The sequence below is a fragment of the Rhododendron vialii genome, chromosome 3a, assembly GCF_030253575.1.
Source record: "Rhododendron vialii isolate Sample 1 chromosome 3a, ASM3025357v1".
Classification (NCBI taxonomy): domain Eukaryota; kingdom Viridiplantae; phylum Streptophyta; class Magnoliopsida; order Ericales; family Ericaceae; genus Rhododendron; species Rhododendron vialii.
This window is the reverse complement of record NC_080559.1, coordinates 10,245,588-10,263,247: the sequence shown is the minus strand read 5'-3', so window position 1 is coordinate 10,263,247 and position 17,660 is coordinate 10,245,588. Positions and strand designations below refer to the sequence as shown.

The window sequence follows — 17,660 nt, the reverse complement described above, 5'->3', positions numbered from 1 at the left end:
TATGTCAAGCCTTGTGAAAGCTTGGAGAAATTATAAGTGAACAATACCTAATTGAAAAAGTATTAGAACTTCTTTCACCAAGCTGGAATCATGTGAAACAAACAATATTTCAAAGACATGCTAGAGGAGATTGAGACTGATTTCATATGTTAGCAAACTTTGGACAAAGTGGAGCAACAATTAAGAGAACAAGAGGAGAAGCAAGGGGGAAAAAAAAAAAAAAAAAAAGACGACAAAAGGTAATAATATTGAAGAAAAATATAATTATATAAAAAAGAAATACAAAATTTTTAGTGCATTTTTTGAATTTTGAGGGTTCGCTTGAACCCCTGAAAACCATGTAGAGCTGCCGCCCCTGGTATTTCAACAACAATTTCCCTCGGACTTCCAAAAAAACAAAAAAACAGAGAGATAGGCAGTCACAAGCTTGAAATGAGGGCTAGGTGCTACCAGTATTATCAATTTTCAGTTGCAAAACATTGTCACACAACTACTTATCCTTCCCATGGTAGTCACAATTTCCAGCAAGGCCATCAGTGTGGGCACGAGGGAAGATTGTCAATAAAACCGCAACTCTACACCGCAATAGAACTAAAGCACACTTACTAGTTCGGTGGATCCCATAATCGTTCACGGCGTAGACCCACCACACCAGTGAATGAGCAGCATGAAGGACTGCAAGGCACTGGACTTGCACCCACCACACGTGGGTGAGTGGTACACCATTGCGGCATCCCTAGCACTATTATTGCCTTGGTAGATGAACTCAGATACTTGTGAAATTGCTCCATGAGTTCATCCATGACAGTCCTCTCAAATTCTCAATGATATTGCATATAACACTGCATACCTAAACAGTAAAGTACCTGAAATGTGCCCAAGATACAGAGGCCAGAGTGAATAACCACAAGAATCAAAATACAAGACACTAGAAGAGGAAGAAGAAACAAAAGACCAACCAGCCTTTGCGAGCTTGAGCGCTGGGGGAAGAGTCATTCCCAATCTTATTTCTCCAGATCCAAATTAACAAAGCATTACCCATAATATTGGTCCACTCAAACATTCCCAAACTCCAGGTCTATCAATCTTCTCAAAGGAAATCAAAAGAAATTTGAATCATGTTCACGGTTAACCAATATGCCTCCTAAACTTTTGGTGGCTCTTAAGTAACTTGAGATTACGAGCGGGCCAGGGTAAACACCTCCTCCATCACTGGAGGCCCTCAACTGAGCACTTTAAGTAATTTCTCTCACCTCCATCACGGTTAACCAATATTCCTTCCTTACACTAGCTGGGAGCAGTCAGTTAAGCAATTAAAGTAATTTCTCCAGATCACACTTACATTGTAGTTCCATAGACTCCTTAGGTTGATAAGGAAGAACAGCATCAAGTTGGGCCAAATCCCATCCATGGTTCGTCATCCTGCAATCACAAACCAGCTTTTCATGAACCACATGTACAAGTTGGAACACCACCTCCAGCAAACTCCAAGAGAGGGCAGTCAGTTGGCCACTTGTCTAGCCAAAATAGAATTGTTCCCCCACTCCCAGGTTTCCATTTCATTGGCCCTTGCAACACAATTCCCCGCCTTTAGAACTCTCCCAACTGCAGCACAATCTGGAGAAAATCAAAAGTTGGCATATTACATTAACATAGTCGACATTCCTGGCCCTTTATCAATTGGCTCCTTCGGGCTCCAATCCCTTTCGGGTTCAGAAAATACAAGAAGTACTGGATAAATCAGGCATCGATGGGCACAAATTTTGGAAAACTTCCATAGTCCTTGTCTTTGGGATGGAAATAGTAGCGAAAGGGGTTAAACAGGAAAACTACTGAGCGGATCCTACAACGAAAGGATGACCTACCTTGCCAAATAGTTTGAGAAATAGTAGATCCCGTAGTTTTCAATGAATCAGTTACACTGCACAAAAATAATCCATTCTCTGGTAATCAGAGATGCATGAATGCAAGAAATGATCTAAGGAAGAGTCAAAGCCAACATGGCAGTTCTATGAATTTCAATGCTGATTTCTTAAAGTTACTTGCGTTGTCTTTTGCATTGATAGCTTAAAAAAAGAAACTCCTGCCTTTTCCGCTTCAGTGTACTTTTTACACTTTTGAACTCTAGAATATAGCAAAACCTCTAAGCCCTAAGAACACAAGTTTGTAGAAAAGTATGGAATGTATATAGGCAGGCGTTACGACTTCTCCATGCAAGTGCTCTATAATTACTAGACCGATGCATTGGTGGCCAGATTAAGTGCAAAAATATACATTATAAATTTCATCACCGCTATCAAGAATAACATTCCATACTAATCAGTAGCACATATATCAGTAAAATTGAATATCTTTTTTTTTCCTGGTAAGTTTATCATAGCAATTTAAAGTTTAAGACCATTTGTTCGGTAATTGACTAGAAAATGACCCGTGCCTAAAAGCACTCCAAACAAAATCCAACCATACAGTATTCGGGTGATTTCAATATAGCTGAATCCAATTAATACCAAACACCAACAACTCAACCGAGCCAAGCCAATGACACTAGAAATTAAGCTTTACATAGGCCGCATCCCATTTCAGCAACAGAAAGGGGTTAAGGGGGGAGAAAACAAATGTAGAAACTCCTGAATACAACTTGCTGGCGTGTTCTATTTTAGAACCACCCAAAACAGCACAATATTATTCCTCCCAAGTCAACCAATTAAAATAAGCTTCACATAATACCAAACAATCTAATCCACATCGAGTGACTTCAATTGTATAAAAATAAAGTACTTGACAACGTCCGATTCACACAGAGTTAATACCATTAAACTCCGCAGAGGGGGGAGAGAAGCAAAATAATGAGCAATACTTGCATAGCCAATTTCTAAACCAAATCAATAAGCAATCGTTAGTCAATACCAAGGGGCACTGACCAATCTGTTTAGCAGATTAGGTATTAGGTTGTTGAAACAAACTTGCTCTGTTTTTCCGGGTAAATTTACAATAGCAATTTAAACCGGCTCTGTAATTATGATGAAGGAAAAGCCGGACCAAGTTAGTACCTCCATTCTCACTAAAGCAGAAAGAGGCTTCCAAAATATAGGTATGCAGCTAGACAAGTGATTCCTCTTCAAGTCTTCCATTAGAACTTGCTCACATGAAAGAACGATCACATTTGTCCTCAAAAACCACAACCTGCATGAGAATCAAAGAAAATAATGTGCGTTGAGACTTGAGTGAGACATCCTCCCAATTACTCGGTATTACAGAAGCACAAAGGCGGAGGCATCTACCCGAGATTAAGAGAGACCTCATGGACGAGCACAATTCAAATCAGAAAATCAAAGATAGTGCACATTTAACAGTTTCTTTGAATGTACCACGGAATAACCCATTCTAGGAATTAACCGTTCCAGGAATATTTTCTTTGACCATTGGCAAGTTAGAGCAGCATTCTTTTTTACTTTGTGAATGAACTTGTCATTATAGGACATCATTGATGGCATGCATAAAAGCAAAACAACAGGTGATCCATTAGTAAATAGATAGTAACACCCTTTGCGCTGGATCAAGCCAAAACCTAAAAAGAGAAAGGAAAAATAGCTAGCAAGCAAATACTAATAATGCTAAGGGGAAAAAACCGAAATGGTCCCTGTAGTTAAGTGTTTGTGTCAACTTGGTCCTTGCAGTTTTAATTGGCTCGATTTACACTCTGTACTTTCCCTTTTGTTTCAACTTGGTCCAATTACTAACTACCGTTAGCCTTTTTAACACCAAACGCGAATTGACCCCTTTTTTGGGGTTAAAACAGTAATTATCTCATTTCCCTTTGTGGAACTACTCAAACTTCAATATTCCAAGTTAGGAATCAGTGCATGGGCCAAGTGTAGGAAAATGAATGGAATGACAGGGCACTATTTTTTGTAACCACTTGTGTTGTTTAAGTTAGGTTTAATGTAACCTAGCTGAGTGGTTTGTTATGTCTATGTATTAGGTTATGACTTGCTAAATTTGGAACTGAGTTTATGTAATATTTTGACTTTTCGATATGGTTTCTTTATCATGTAGTGACTTTTGGACCTGTATCATGTTGTGACTTTTGGACATGGTTTTATATGCATTTGAGGTTGCGTTCTTTTGAACTAAACTTAAATCTTGAATTTTTGTCCTTATTTGAATTGTTTTCGTATTTGTTAGTTTTGCGCCAAACTATTATGGGTTATTAGTTCGTCTCGACGAGAGGAATCGGAAAAATAAATTTTTTTTTTACTTTTTACCCAAGTATTTTGAGAAATAACCACTTTTTAGCGTCGAAATTTTATTTTTTTTTGCTAAAAAATGGTTATTTCTCAAAATACTTGGGTAAAAGTAAAAAAAAATTATTTTTCCGATTCCTCTCGTCGAGGCGAATCAATAACCCACAAAAGTTTGGCACAACACTAACAAATGCGAGAAAAATCAAATAAGGACAATTTTCAGATTTAAGTTAAGTTCAAAAGAATGGTGTAGACACCCTATTTTGGACTGTCCAAACCAGCTTATTTACGATCTTTTGATTCCCCGATGATGATTACGGTCAAGAACACCCTGAGGCTAATGATGTGTTTGAGCTTTGAGCGTCCTGAACCTCACTCAAAACCTTTGTCAAGCCCTGCCCAGACCCTTCAAAGCCAGAACCAAAAGGCCTCAGCAAAACCATACTTGCTTACACCAGTACTTCCCTGGCGTGCGCCGGTCAACTGCCACGTGTCAGTCATCGACCGTTGACTCAGTTCTCACCGGCGCACGCAGGTACAGTTTCGGCGTACGCCAGTCAAACCCGGTCAAATCATCACTATTCAACCACGTGCTCAAGACTTTTGTGGCCACCCTGACGTAGGCTAGGGTCCCCTGATGATTATAAACGCGCAGCCGGCTCCCCATCTCTCCTACACCACCTTTCAAGCCAAGTCCCATGCATTTAATGCATGGAGACTCCTTTCCTTAACCTAACCAACCCTTAACCCCAGCTGATCAACCTTTCTGCAGTCCATTCCTGGGCTATAAATACCCCCCTTGCATTTATATGCAAGGGGTTCACAAGGTTAAGACTCTTAAAGAGTATTCAAGCCTTCTCTCTCCTTCTTCTTGCATTCTCTCTTCTCCCATTAGTTGAAAGAGAGAACCAACCCTCTTTCATACACTCATCACACCCCCGTACTCATCATCCATCCTTCAAACTTCAAGTTCAAAGCTCCAACCTTCCATCAAAGACCAATAAAAAAAGGTATACCATCTTTTGTCCTGTAACCTGTCCTGACCCCTGAGGGGTGCCAGCAGGGTCAAGGCTGGTATTCAATGATCGTGTTTGAAGATAAGTGGCGCGTGCCAGTAATCATAAGCCGTGCGCCAGTTATGGCTGTACGTGCACCACTGGCGCGGGGATCATTGATCATCCATATTTCTGCTTTCATTTTACTTTATCACCTTTTCAGCAAGATAAGAACCAGTTTATTGCTTTCTGTGTCTTAGAACTGTGTAGCTTCTTATCTGCTATTTATATTTCAAGGCCTCTGGGATCCTTCTGGTCATGTTCCAGAGCCCAGATCATGTAAAACCAAGCACTGACCAAGTAATGTAACTGGCGTACGAGGTCTATGGACTGGCGTACGACAGTTTCAATGGACCCAGTGGCTGGCCCTTGCATGACAACTAAGCCTTGGTCATTGTTTATATTCCCCACACTGTTTATGGGGTGTCCTATTCATTTCATTGCTCCAAAAATCATCTCTGTTGTTTGCAACTGTATTTATTCCGCCATATTAACTGCGTGGTTTGTCCTGGGTGTGCACTGGTCCTTCCAGAGCCTAGAAGGTTGAGAAATAGGAGCTGTGAGTTTAGATTCACCGGCACACGCCAGTATACCGGTGGCGCACGCAAGTAGTCTCTGCATGCAGCGGCCTGGCCAGTGCATGCAGTTTCCTCTTGAGTGCCCCATTCTAGGACGTTGTGTTCCAGTTTATGTAAAACGCTCACAGGTGCTTGTTCTCAATCTATTACATTTGTTTAGATCAATCATCCATCACATTATCTCATAAATGCAACTTGTTACAGTTTTAAATCCCCTTTAAACTGCTCCCCCGCCCTAATTGGCTAAAAAATGATTAATGAGAGAAAAATGCAAATGTTTTATAAAATGCCCGAGTAGAGACCGATCTCGGGATTGGGCGAGAGGGGTGCCATAAAACCCTTCCCCTCTCGTAACCTGGCTTCCGAACCTCAAATATCGAAGGTGACGACGGACCGGTCTATAAGCCTTTTTCAAATCAAATAACGCAGCAAAACGTTTCAAGCTCGGTTCCTTGGGTATTTCACCGCTAAAATCCGAGTGGTGACTCTGAATCGAAGCGTTTCGTCGCGCTTTTCCAAAAGGGGCGCAACCGATTTTCAAAATACAAACGAAAATTTCCGGGGCGTGTGCCCACAAATGGGTCTGCAGAGAAATAAGGAATCTTAGTATTTATACTAGTGATTATGTTGCCTCATAGCTGATCATGAAAATGCTGAATTTGAAGGCAATTTTTTTTTGTAGAAAACTATAACCAAATTTTGCTCATTACCAAAATCCGAAATCCAAACTTAATACTATTGATTAAGTTAGGAATGGAAGAATGAGCTATATTTTTTGTTCAGATGTATATTAGGATATTAGAGCAAGAGGGAAATGAAAAAATTACTGTTTTAATCCCAGAAAAGGGAACCATTTGCGTTTGACGTTAAAAAGGCTAACGGTAGTTAGTAATTGGACCAAGTTGGAACAAAATGGAAAGTACAGAGTGTAAATCGAGCCAATTAAAACTACAGGAACCAAGTTGACACAAACACTTAACTACAGGAACCATTTCGGGTTTTTTCCCTAATGCTAACTACGGCAAAGTAAATCGAAATCCATCTACTTAATAAATGGATGCTTTCAATACAATCACCTTGCTATCTGTTGTGAACAACATTGAGTTCCAGCTAAAACAACCATTACCCCTGCCCTCCTGTGAGTGGTCAACTAGTTGAACCGTTGACATTTGTTGGAAACAAATAAAAACAACACTGGCTTCAACAAAGTAGTTTCTTATATTCGGGTCACTTATTCAGCAACTAAAACGAGTATTTTCTGGCTACACCATGGCTTCAAAACACTTGCCTATAAGGCTTTTTTCTTTAGAATTTTCATTTGCAGGCCCTATAAAATCTGCTTAGTTCTTTTTGAAATGACGAAACCATTAAACAGAAGTAAAAAGTTGTTCCACATAATTGGGTTTTAACAGCATATCCACACATAATAACTAATGGTGCATATTCTATATAAAATACTAAGCTCTCAACTCCAAATTCCAAATCCTCAATCCTCACTCAACGTTTAGTTCTCTTTCCTACGTGGCATCACTCTCTCTCTCACACAATCTGCTCTCCTATTTGTTCTGCCTTTTTTTTTATCCCACTAACACAAAAAAGACAGAGATATCTAAGAAAGTTAAAAACGCCACTATTTTCCCTTAAAAACCTACTCCCTCCGTCCCTTTTTAAGTGTCCTGCTTCGTAACTCCAACTTATTAAAAAGACATTATCATTACACCTTTCACATCAACTTTTTCCTCCACTTTTCCTACTTACCCATCATCATTACACTTTTACTCACTAACTTTTCAAAATAAAATCTATTTTTAGGAACAAAATAGACAATACACCAACTTTTACCCCCCTAACTTTACAAAATGGACACTTATTAAAGGACAGCCCAAAATGGAATACTGGACACAAAAAAAGGGACGGAGGGAGTACTATTTTCCCTTCAACTCTTACACATCACTCCCAATCCTCCTCTCATGGATCTTGCAAACGAAAGAACCCACTTTTACTCCCACTATTGATTATATTCTCTGTCAATAGCTAACAAATATTTCTATCACTCTATGTCTTCCCGTGCATAGAACTCTCACACATCACTACCAATCCTCCTCCTTCGGATCTTGGAAAACTCAAAGGAACCCACTTCTGGCGTAAACAGAAGGTTAATTTGGTTTAGTTCTATTCACCTCATAAATTTACAATGTTGTTAATTGATAACATATGGTTCTATTCCCATGAATAGAACGGGAATAATGCAAGTAATCTATGATGAGCAAGCATTTGTAGAGCAAACTAATTTGCCCCGTGGTAGGGCACATTTTCAGGAGGACAACTTCCATACAAAACAAATCTATGCATTATTCTAACACAATGCCTACTTATCAAAAAAAAAATATTCCAACAAAATGGTATCCCTCGACCTCAAATACCGGTTCTCATACTAGGCACCCCGAGCTTCTACCATTGCATCACGCAACACCCCTATTATATGAGATGATTAAAGGGTGAAGGGATCTCGAAAACCATCCTACCCCCCTTTCAAAACATCATGGAAAAATCTTTCAATCAATCAACCAAAATGCAAATCGTTGACTTTAACTGCACATCTGTGAGTAACAACAGTAATACTTTGTTGAAGCAACCCTTTTGGCAAATTGCGGCATTTTAAACCAACTTATTTCAAAATCAACATAACAAAAAGCAGGACATAAAAGCGATGAAAATATTACCTCCATCCTCCGTACTGTCAACGGCCATATAAGTAATTCTGCTTCAAACCTTCCTTTACAGCTCCACCCGTTGCAAGTTAGTGCATCTACCCACAACAAACACATAACACAATTTAAGCAACATAATAGTGACTAAACCAAGGGTTAACTGAGATTCTCTAGATTAACTCAGTATTATAGAAGCACAAGAACTGAGGAGTGCATAGATTCTGAAAAAGTGACTGCGCAAGGAGAGAACGGAGGAGTGAAGGACTACCAATGAACGGGAGATTTTAAATTAGCAAAAAAGCCTAGATTTTTTTCTGAAAAAGAGAGCGCAAAGGGAGAGAACGGAGGAGTGAAGGACCATCAATGAACCGGTGGGTTTTAAATTTTAAACAAAGACTAATTTTATTTTATTTTTTGAAAAAAGAGAGTGCTAAGGAAAGAATGGAGGAGTGAAGGACTACCAATGAAGGGGGATTTTAAATCAGCAACTTCTGAGAAAGAGGATGCAAAGGGAGATAAGGAGGGAAGGACAACCAACCAGCGCATCCGTTCATGGCGGACCAATGAAGGCCGAGCACTGATGAATTGTGTTCATGTCGATTCAAGTTGCTTTTTGTACTTGCGGTGCCAAACTTGTGATGTCTACCGCCAGTAGGGGCCATGCTTCCTCAGCTGCTGCATCATTAGATGGCTTCTGAGAGAGAGAGAGAGAGAGAGAACGGACCACGAATTCTCCAAAAATGATGAAAAATTAACAGTAGCACGAAATCAGGCTTATATAACATAAACATGTGCAAATGCAAGGCAACTATAGGTGACACGTTGAATAGATAATAACACCCTTTCCATTGGATAAGATTAAAAGATCAAATGACCCAGAAAGGCTAACAAGATATACAAATACTTCGACCCAGGTTTTCAAACTATTACCTCTCAGTCTTCAACATATCTTAACGCCCTGAGCTGGATCATACCCGATACATTTCCCCTCTACATTTTGGCCACAGCAGAAAGATCCTCATTTGTGCACCAGTTATCTACTCCTTTAGTGATGCTCATTTCTGACAATATAAGCTGGGTCTCTTTCAGCCTTCCTTGCTTTCTAAGGCCAGATACAAGCTCATTACAACTACTGATGTCTGGCAGGAAACCATTCTCAAGCATTTCTCTATACAAAAGATATGCCCCGCTGCAATCGTTAAGATCGCAATGTCCCTTAATCAAAATGCTATAAGTATCAGCTTTAGGAACCAATCCTCTGGCCTTCATTTCATCAAAAAGCACCTTCACTTCCTGCAATTTCCCCTCTTTAAAGCGGGCTGTGATCAAACTATTGTAAGTCATCTTGTCAGGCTGAATACCACAATCTACCATCGCCTTGTACAAAGCCAAAACCTTTTGAACATCTCCATGCTTGGAGTAACAATGAATACATTCATTGTATATAGGTCGATCAGGAGTCAAATTCATTTGCAACACTTCTTGAACCACTTTCTCCATTAACACTACCCCATCTTTGCTGCACACACTAATTAGTGGATGAAATGTTTTTAATGTAGGTTTAATGCCTGCATTCTTCATACTCTCATACAACTCCATAGCCTTCTCGGTGTTCTGTAGGTGAGAATACCCTGATAGTAGTGAGTTGTAAGTGATAACATCAGGTTTTAAACCTTCGCTCTCAATTTGAAGTGCCAACTCTTCAGCTTCCACCAACCTACCCTTTTTGCAGAGTCCGTGAATGAGCGAATTGTGTGTCACAACTGTTGGAACAATCCCAGACGTTTTCATCTCATCAAAAAACCTGAAAGCATCTTTCATTTTCCCAGCAGTGCAATGACCATCAATGAGCATGTTATATATTTGTGCATTTGGCAAAACCCCTCTATTAATCATATCCCTGAGGGTTATTTCAGCTTCAAGAAGCCTACCGTCCTTGCATAAACGATTCACAAGGGAACCATAGCTTACAACATTGGGCTTTACCCCATTACTTTCCATTTCCTCGAGAATCTGGAAACAACTCTCAAATTGGCAACTCCTTCCAAAACAGTCAATTAGGATGTTGTACGTCTGCGAATCTGGGTCAACCCCTCTCCCCGCCATCTTCTTAACCCACTCCGCAGCCTCAACCATATTGCCCAAATCACAAAACTTACTAATCAGCATATTGAATGTGATGCAGCTTGGCTTCAACCCATGAATTTCCATCTGCTCTACGGTTGAAAGGGCTTTATCCATTTCACCAGCACGACAATATCCATTCACAATTGTGTTGTATATCACCTCCGTTGGAACCAGCCCATTTTCAATCAACGTCCTCAAAATTTCCTCGGCCTTGTCCACTTTCCCTTCCTTGCACAACCCATTCAACAAAATGCTGCAAGTATACCCATTGATCTGAACACCCTTCTGTACCACCTCATCAAACATATCCACCGCAGCCTCCACATTACCACACCTCGAATGCCCATCAAAAATTATACTATAAGTGAACCCATCCGGTGCAAACCCATAACTCTTCATCTCCTCCAACACTCTCGTCACTTCCTCCATCCTCTTCCCCCTACACATCCCACTCAGCAACGTATTAAACGTAACAATACTCGGCTCCACGTTCTCCTCCTTCATCCTCACCCTCACCCGAAACGCCTCCTCCAAATCCCCCGCCTTACAATACCCATCGATAAGCGTATTATACGTAACCCTATTCGCCGCCACCCTCTTCCTAATCATTTCATCGAACAGTTTCCGTGCATCCTCCACCCTCCTCTCCTTACACAATCCCCCTATCAACATATTATACACAAACCCGTTAGCCCTAACTCCCAACCTCTTCATATCAGTCAAAATCCCCATACCCCTCTCCAAATCCCCCATCTTCACCGCCGCCTGCACCGCCTTTCCGTATGTGAACTTATCAACCCTAATCCCACAACAAATAACTTCGTTGAACAAATCGAGGGTCTTTTGATACTGACCCGAACGCACCAAAGACTCGAGGAAAGCATTCAAAGAAGACAAGTCGAGATAGACGTTGTCGTTTTTCATTAGCTGGTAGACGTCCGTGGCTTGGTCGGGCAGGTTGGAGTCGGCGCAGAGGGATAGGAGGAGGTTGGAGAAGGTGGTTTTGAGGGAAGGGGAGGAGAGAGAGAAGGAGGAGAAGAGGTCCGAGGGGGAGGAGGAGGGGAGGAGGGATTTGAGGAGGCGGCGGGCGGTGTCGGTGCGGTTGTTTTGGAGGAGGATTCTGAGCTTACGGACCTGTTCGTGGTGGCAGTGGGTTTGGTCGTGGGGGTCTGCGGTGGTGGGTTCGGCGGTGGGTTGGGGTGGGTTTGGCGGGGTCTCGACGTGGTGGGAGCAGAGGGATTTGCAGAAGGGGTTTCGGAGTTTGTTGAGAGAATTGGCGGGGAGTTTTTTGGACAGCAGGGGGAAGCCGTTCGCCATTTTTCCGGCTGTTGTGCTCTGCAGAGTAGTCAGACGGGTTTATGAACGTTTTTTGTTTTTTTTTTCATGACCGGATGTCCAGTCATCCTACGCGCACCGAGAGAAAATTTTCAGTGCCGAGAGTATACCACATGGTGCTGCCTTGCGCATTTGAGTCGTCCATTTTAGTTTTGGACGGCTCAGATTTGAAGAAACAAAAAGGAGAGAGAAAGAGGAGAGAGAGAGAGTTGTGGTGAGAGGAGAGAGAGTATTTTAATCTGGACCGTCTAATACATTTTTGGACGGCTCGGATGTGGTGCTCGCGCACCACGTCGGCCGGATGACATGGTACTCACCCGGCACTCAAAATTTTCTCTCATTTTTCCATTAATTTAACATGGGGTTTTTATAGGCCGGCCCGTCAATTAAGCTTGGGCCCAAATTTGTCCCACGCATATTATTACTATTTGACATAGTCGCGGCCTATTATTTAGGACAAAAATACTATCGGGCCACATATGCGGTTCACTTAAACAATTCACATGATTCACAAATCAAAATGGTTCATCAGGGCAAAAGATATACAATACAGTATCATGCAACATATCAAAGCCTGTCTAAATTTGACAGTACTCCCTCTGTCCCTTTTTAAATGCCCTACTTCGTAACTCCAACTTATTAAAAAAACATCATCATTATACATTTCACATCAACTTTTTCCTCCACTTTCCCTACTTACCCATCATCATTACACTTTTTACTCCCTAACTTTTCAAAATGGAATCTACTTTTAGGGACAAAATAGACAATGTACTAACTTTTACCCACTAACTTTACCAAATGGACACTTATTAAGGGACAGCCCAAAATGAAATACTGGACTATAATAAAGGGACGGAGGGAGTAATATTTAAGGTTGAGATGAAACCCGAAGATAAAAAGTAGGATCGGCCTCTAATTTCCTAATAATACAATGCTAACCAAAAGGTTGTGAGAAATACCAAATAGGCATAAGAAAAGCTAATAAGTTTTTATTCTTCATTTAGTCGCAATGTTTGAATGCTACGAAAGTCAAACATTTGTGCCACCGGAGGATTTGTCAGGTCATTCCGTTCAAACATTTGAATAACCAAATAAACATTTTGTCTCTCCAAATCCGAGCCGTCCAAAATCGAAATAGACAGCTCGGATGCGCCAAGCGGCACCACGTGGTATCCACTCGGCACTGAAAATTTTCTGGGAAAATGATGGCCCATGGCGTTTTTGATAATTAATACCCACGAAGGGCATGCTGAAAACATTTGTTAATACTGAAAATGTCGTATTAATTATTAAAACACATCATTGACCGTCATTTTCCCCAAATTAATTCCTTAGAAATAGGAAAACAGGGTCTAAGCGTGGGCCGTGGGGTGCCAAAAATCATTCGAGTTTAGGTCTCCGATCGCGGATCCAAAAAAAAAAGGTCTCTTATATGTGCCTAGTTATGGAGGAGAGAGCATGGGTCTTGCTGAATCAATGGAGCCTAGCCAAGCAGAAGTGCATTGCCAGTTGAAGCCACGTGGAGGACGTGGCAGTGGGCCATAGTAGTTTGTTAGGGAGTCGATTATTGTGAGTTGTTATCTCATGGTTGTTTTGCGTGTTTTTTCTTGTATAAGAAGAAAGGAAGAGATTGTAGTGGGTAAGTAATTTTTTAATCAAATCTAAGGGACTGAGAATCTCAGTTGTTATCAATCAAATTCCCTGACCTTTCTTCCTAAAACCCCCTATCTTCTTCTTTTTTCCTTCAATCAATTCCAGTAAACTTTCGTAATCATATCAGTGGTATCAGAGCAGTAGGTTCTCGGACTAGTCACGGCGGAAACTCATGCTCAGGAACCGAAAAGGGTGGATGAGGCTATACGCCAGTTGTTGAAGGAATCCAATGAGCAGATAGCAACCTCAGTCACACAGTTAGCCACGCCAGTCACACAGCTCAAGGATTTGGTGTTAACACTGAGCACAAAGATCGACAAGATGAGCGGTAAGGGTTCTCAAACTGAGGAAACAACGACGGAATCAACACCTGACGCCCTGAGATCAGCGTCTTCGTCCCACGGCTCCGTTCAAACCAGGTATACCAAAATTGACTTCCCTCATTTTCTCAAAAAGGATCCATCAGGTTGGCTTTGCAAGTGTGAACGTTTCTTTGAGTTTAATTGAATTGAAGAAGAGCAGAAAGTGAGATTAGCTATTAAGCATCTCGATGAGAAGGCAATTTAGTGGTTCCAATGGTTTGAAAAAACTCAGAAAGCACTGAATTGGAAGGGTTTTACTTATGGAATACAAATGAGGTTTGGCCCTAATGTGTTTGAAGATGCAATTGGTGAATTAACTAAACTACAACAGAACTCAACTATGAAAGCTTATCAAGAGCGTTTTGAGGAGTCAGTCAATCGAACAACTGGATTAACCGAAGAATTTTTTGTTAGTTGCTTCATTAGTGGCTTGAAGGAAGAAATTAGGGTAGGTGTGCAAATGTTCCAGGCAGGAAATATTTCTCAAGCCATTGGGTTAGCAAGGTTGCAAAAAGAGAGTACTGAGCCCATAGCCAAAAAATCAAGAACACCTGTGAGACTTAACCAACTGGGATGGCCTTCCACTAGCCTAACCAACACTAAGCCCAATTCAACCCCTGCTACACGTTCTGACCCAAAAATGTCCAACCCCAACTCCCACGAAACTAAGGTACTAGCCAATTCATTCTCTAGTAATGCTGCCAGTAGCTCAACCTACATGCCCATCAAACGTCTCACCTAAAAGGAAATGGAGGCGAGAAGGGAAAAAGGGTTGTGTTTCAACTGTGATGAAAAGTTTGTTAAAGAGCACCGGTGTCAAAGGACTCAGTTACACTTAATTATTGGGGAAGAGGAGGAAGATGACACAGGACAAGAGGTACAGAGGGTGGAGGATGCAGTTTTGGAGGAAGAAGTACATATCTCAGTGCATGCTCTCTTTGGAAGTAGCTCCTTTAGAACTATGAGGGTGGCTGGGACAGTCAAGGGACGTGAAGTCACCATTCTCATTGATTCGGGCAGTACCCACAACTTCATCAACCCTAAGGTAGCCAAGATTTCTGGGCAATTGGTAGAGCCAACTCCTGAGCTGACTATAGCTGTAGCTAATGGAACCAGGTTGTGCAGCAAGGGGCTGTGTAGAGGGTTTGTTTGGGAGATGCAGAGAGAGTCTTTCACTACAGATGCAAGGGTGTTAACCATTGGCGATTGTGACATGATATTGGGGGTACAGTGGCTATCTACTTTGGGACCTATTTTATGGGATTTTAAGAATCTCAAAATGCAGTTCAATCTTTAGGATAAACCCTTTACATTGGTGGGTAACATTCACAGCAAGGTGGAGCAGGCAAGTCAGAAGCAAATGGACAAGAGTTTACGGCAAATTCAGCAAGGTTACTTGGTGCACCTTTATAGCTTGGAGGGGGACAGCTCAGAAAAAGGGGAGGTATCACCTGACCTAAACTTTATTTTAACTGAATTCTCAGATGTCTTTAATGAACCTAAGCACCTAACCCCCCATAAGACCTTGTGACCACATGATTCAACTGAAACCTGGAAGTGCTCTAGCACAGGTTAAACCTTATAGGTATCCCCACATTCAGAAAAATGAGATAGAAAAGATTGTAAAGGAAATGTTAGAGGCGGGGGTCATCAGACCTAGTGTTAACCGTTTCTCAACACCTGTGCTACTAGTTAGAAAGAAGGATAGCTCTTGGAGAATGTGTGTTGACTACAGAGAATTGAATAAACTTACTGTGAAAGATAAATTTCCCATTCCCATCATAGATGAATTGTTGGATGAATGGTGCCAAGGTTTTTTCTAAACTTGACTTGAGATCTGGGTACCATCAAATTAGGGTGGTCACTAGGGATGTTGAGAAGATTGCTTTCAGAACCCATGAAGGATATTATGAATTTTTGGTCATGCCTTTTGGTCTTACTAATGCTCCTTCCACTTTTCAGAGTTTGATGAATACAGTTTTTAAACCTTACCTCAGAAAATTCATTTTGGTGTTCTTTGATGACAAACTCGTCTATAGTAAGTCATGGACTGATCATCTGTGTCACATGAGGACTACCTTGGAATTGCTACAAGACAATCAATTGTTTGCTAAACGATCTAAGTGTGTATTTGGCCAGTCTTCTCTGGAGTATTTGGGCCATAAAATTTCTGATAGAGGAGTTTCAGCTGATCCAGTAAAGGTGGTGGCTATGAAGAACTGGCCAAGGCCCATAAACCTCAAGTCACTAAGAGGGTTCCTTGGATTGACTTGATATTATCGAAGATTTGTGCAGAACTATGGAAAAATATGCCAACCCTTGACCAACTTACTTAAAAAAGATGCATTTCTATGGACTGAAACTGCAGATCCAGCATTTGAAACCCTCAAGGAAGCAATGGCTACCACACTAGTTTTGGCGCTCCCAAACTATGACAAGGAATTTACTCTTGAATGTGATGCTTCAGGGGTCGGAATAAGGGCAGTCTTAATGCAAGAAGGTCACCCCATTGCCTACATTAGCAAAGCCTTGGCTCTCAAACACTTAGGTTTCTTAACTTATGAAAATGAGCTTCTAGCAGTTGTGTATGTTGTTAAGAAGTGGGGTCATTACTTGTTGGGAAGGCATTTCATTATAAAAATAGACCACTTAAGCCTCAAATACCTCCTGGACCAAAAAATTTCTACTACAATGCAGCAGAAATGGTTGACCAAGCTATTGGGATATGACTATGAAATCATGTTTAAGGCTGGGTATGACAACAAGGTGGCTAACGCACTGTCAAGGTTGGGGGATGAATCCAACAGTTCCATGGCAACTTTAACAGTGGTGCAAACAGATTGGCCCACAGTTTTAAAGCAGGCCTGGCACACTGATGAGAACCTCAAACAACTCATTGCTGATCTCATGGATGACCTTACTAGTCATAAGGGTTATACTTGGGCTAATGGCCTTCTCACATATAAAGGTAGGTTGGTGGTGGATCTGAAAAGGACTTGAGGTCCTTAATCATGAAGGAAGTGCATGGCACATCCGAAGGAGGACACTCTGGCGTGGAAAAGACTTATAGAAGGGCTAAGAGGTCATTTTATTGGAAGGGCATGAAAAAGGAAGTATTCAGCTTTGTGGCAACATGTGACGTCTGTCAGAGGAACAAGATAGAAACTGTAGCTTCTCCAGGGCTATTACAACCCCTGCCAATACCAGAAAGAGTTTGGTTTAACATATCAATGGATTTTGTTGAAGGTTTGCCAGCTTCCCAAGGTAAATTTGTCATCCTTGTGGTTGTTGATAGGCTTTCAAAGTACGTACATTTCATGGTACTATCTCATCCCTACACAGCACTAGATGTGGCAAGGGTATTCTTGGATACAGTGTTTAAGTTACATGGGATGCCAACTTTAATTGTATGGGATAGAGATGTGGTCTTTATTAGTTCCTTCTGGCAAAAGCTATTCCGTTTGTAGGGAACCACACTTAACCTGAGTACTACCTATCACCCTCAAACTGATGGCCAAACTAAGGTAGTGAATAGGTGTTTGGAATGCTATTTAAAGTGTATGACAGGAGACAGACCCAAGGCATGGGTTCA

The 17,660-nt window shown here is 41.2% G+C and overlaps 1 protein-coding gene across 5 annotated transcripts; it reads right to left on the bottom strand.

Annotated features, from left to right (window-relative positions):
* Positions 1 to 243: 243 nt before the first annotated feature.
* On the bottom strand, positions 244 to 12,083 carry LOC131318393 (pentatricopeptide repeat-containing protein At5g12100, mitochondrial). Of its 5 annotated transcripts, none has more exons than XM_058348102.1 (6): positions 9,519 to 12,083; positions 9,123 to 9,282; positions 8,601 to 8,686; positions 3,051 to 3,183; positions 1,866 to 1,921; positions 244 to 1,617 (listed from the first exon to the last, which is right to left on the bottom strand). In XM_058348102.1, the coding sequence occupies exon 1, from the start codon at positions 12,030 to 12,032 to the stop codon at positions 9,579 to 9,581; it is 2,454 nt and encodes an 817-aa protein (XP_058204085.1). In that variant the 5' UTR covers positions 12,033 to 12,083; the 3' UTR covers positions 244 to 1,617; positions 1,866 to 1,921; positions 3,051 to 3,183; positions 8,601 to 8,686; positions 9,123 to 9,282; positions 9,519 to 9,578. The 5 variants fall into 5 exon arrangements, with proteins under 5 accessions (XP_058204085.1, XP_058204083.1, XP_058204084.1 ...); XM_058348100.1 differs by having other exon boundaries at positions 9,127 to 9,282; XM_058348101.1 differs by lacking the exon at positions 1,866 to 1,921 and having other exon boundaries at positions 9,127 to 9,282.
* Between the last annotated feature and the right edge of the window lie 5,577 nt (positions 12,084 to 17,660).

Excerpts from the sequence above, each read along its gene's own strand:
- LOC131318393 (XM_058348102.1), bottom strand. The coding sequence starts at position 12,032 with ATGGCGAACGGCTTCCCCCTGCTGTCCAAAAAACTCCCCGCCAATTCT.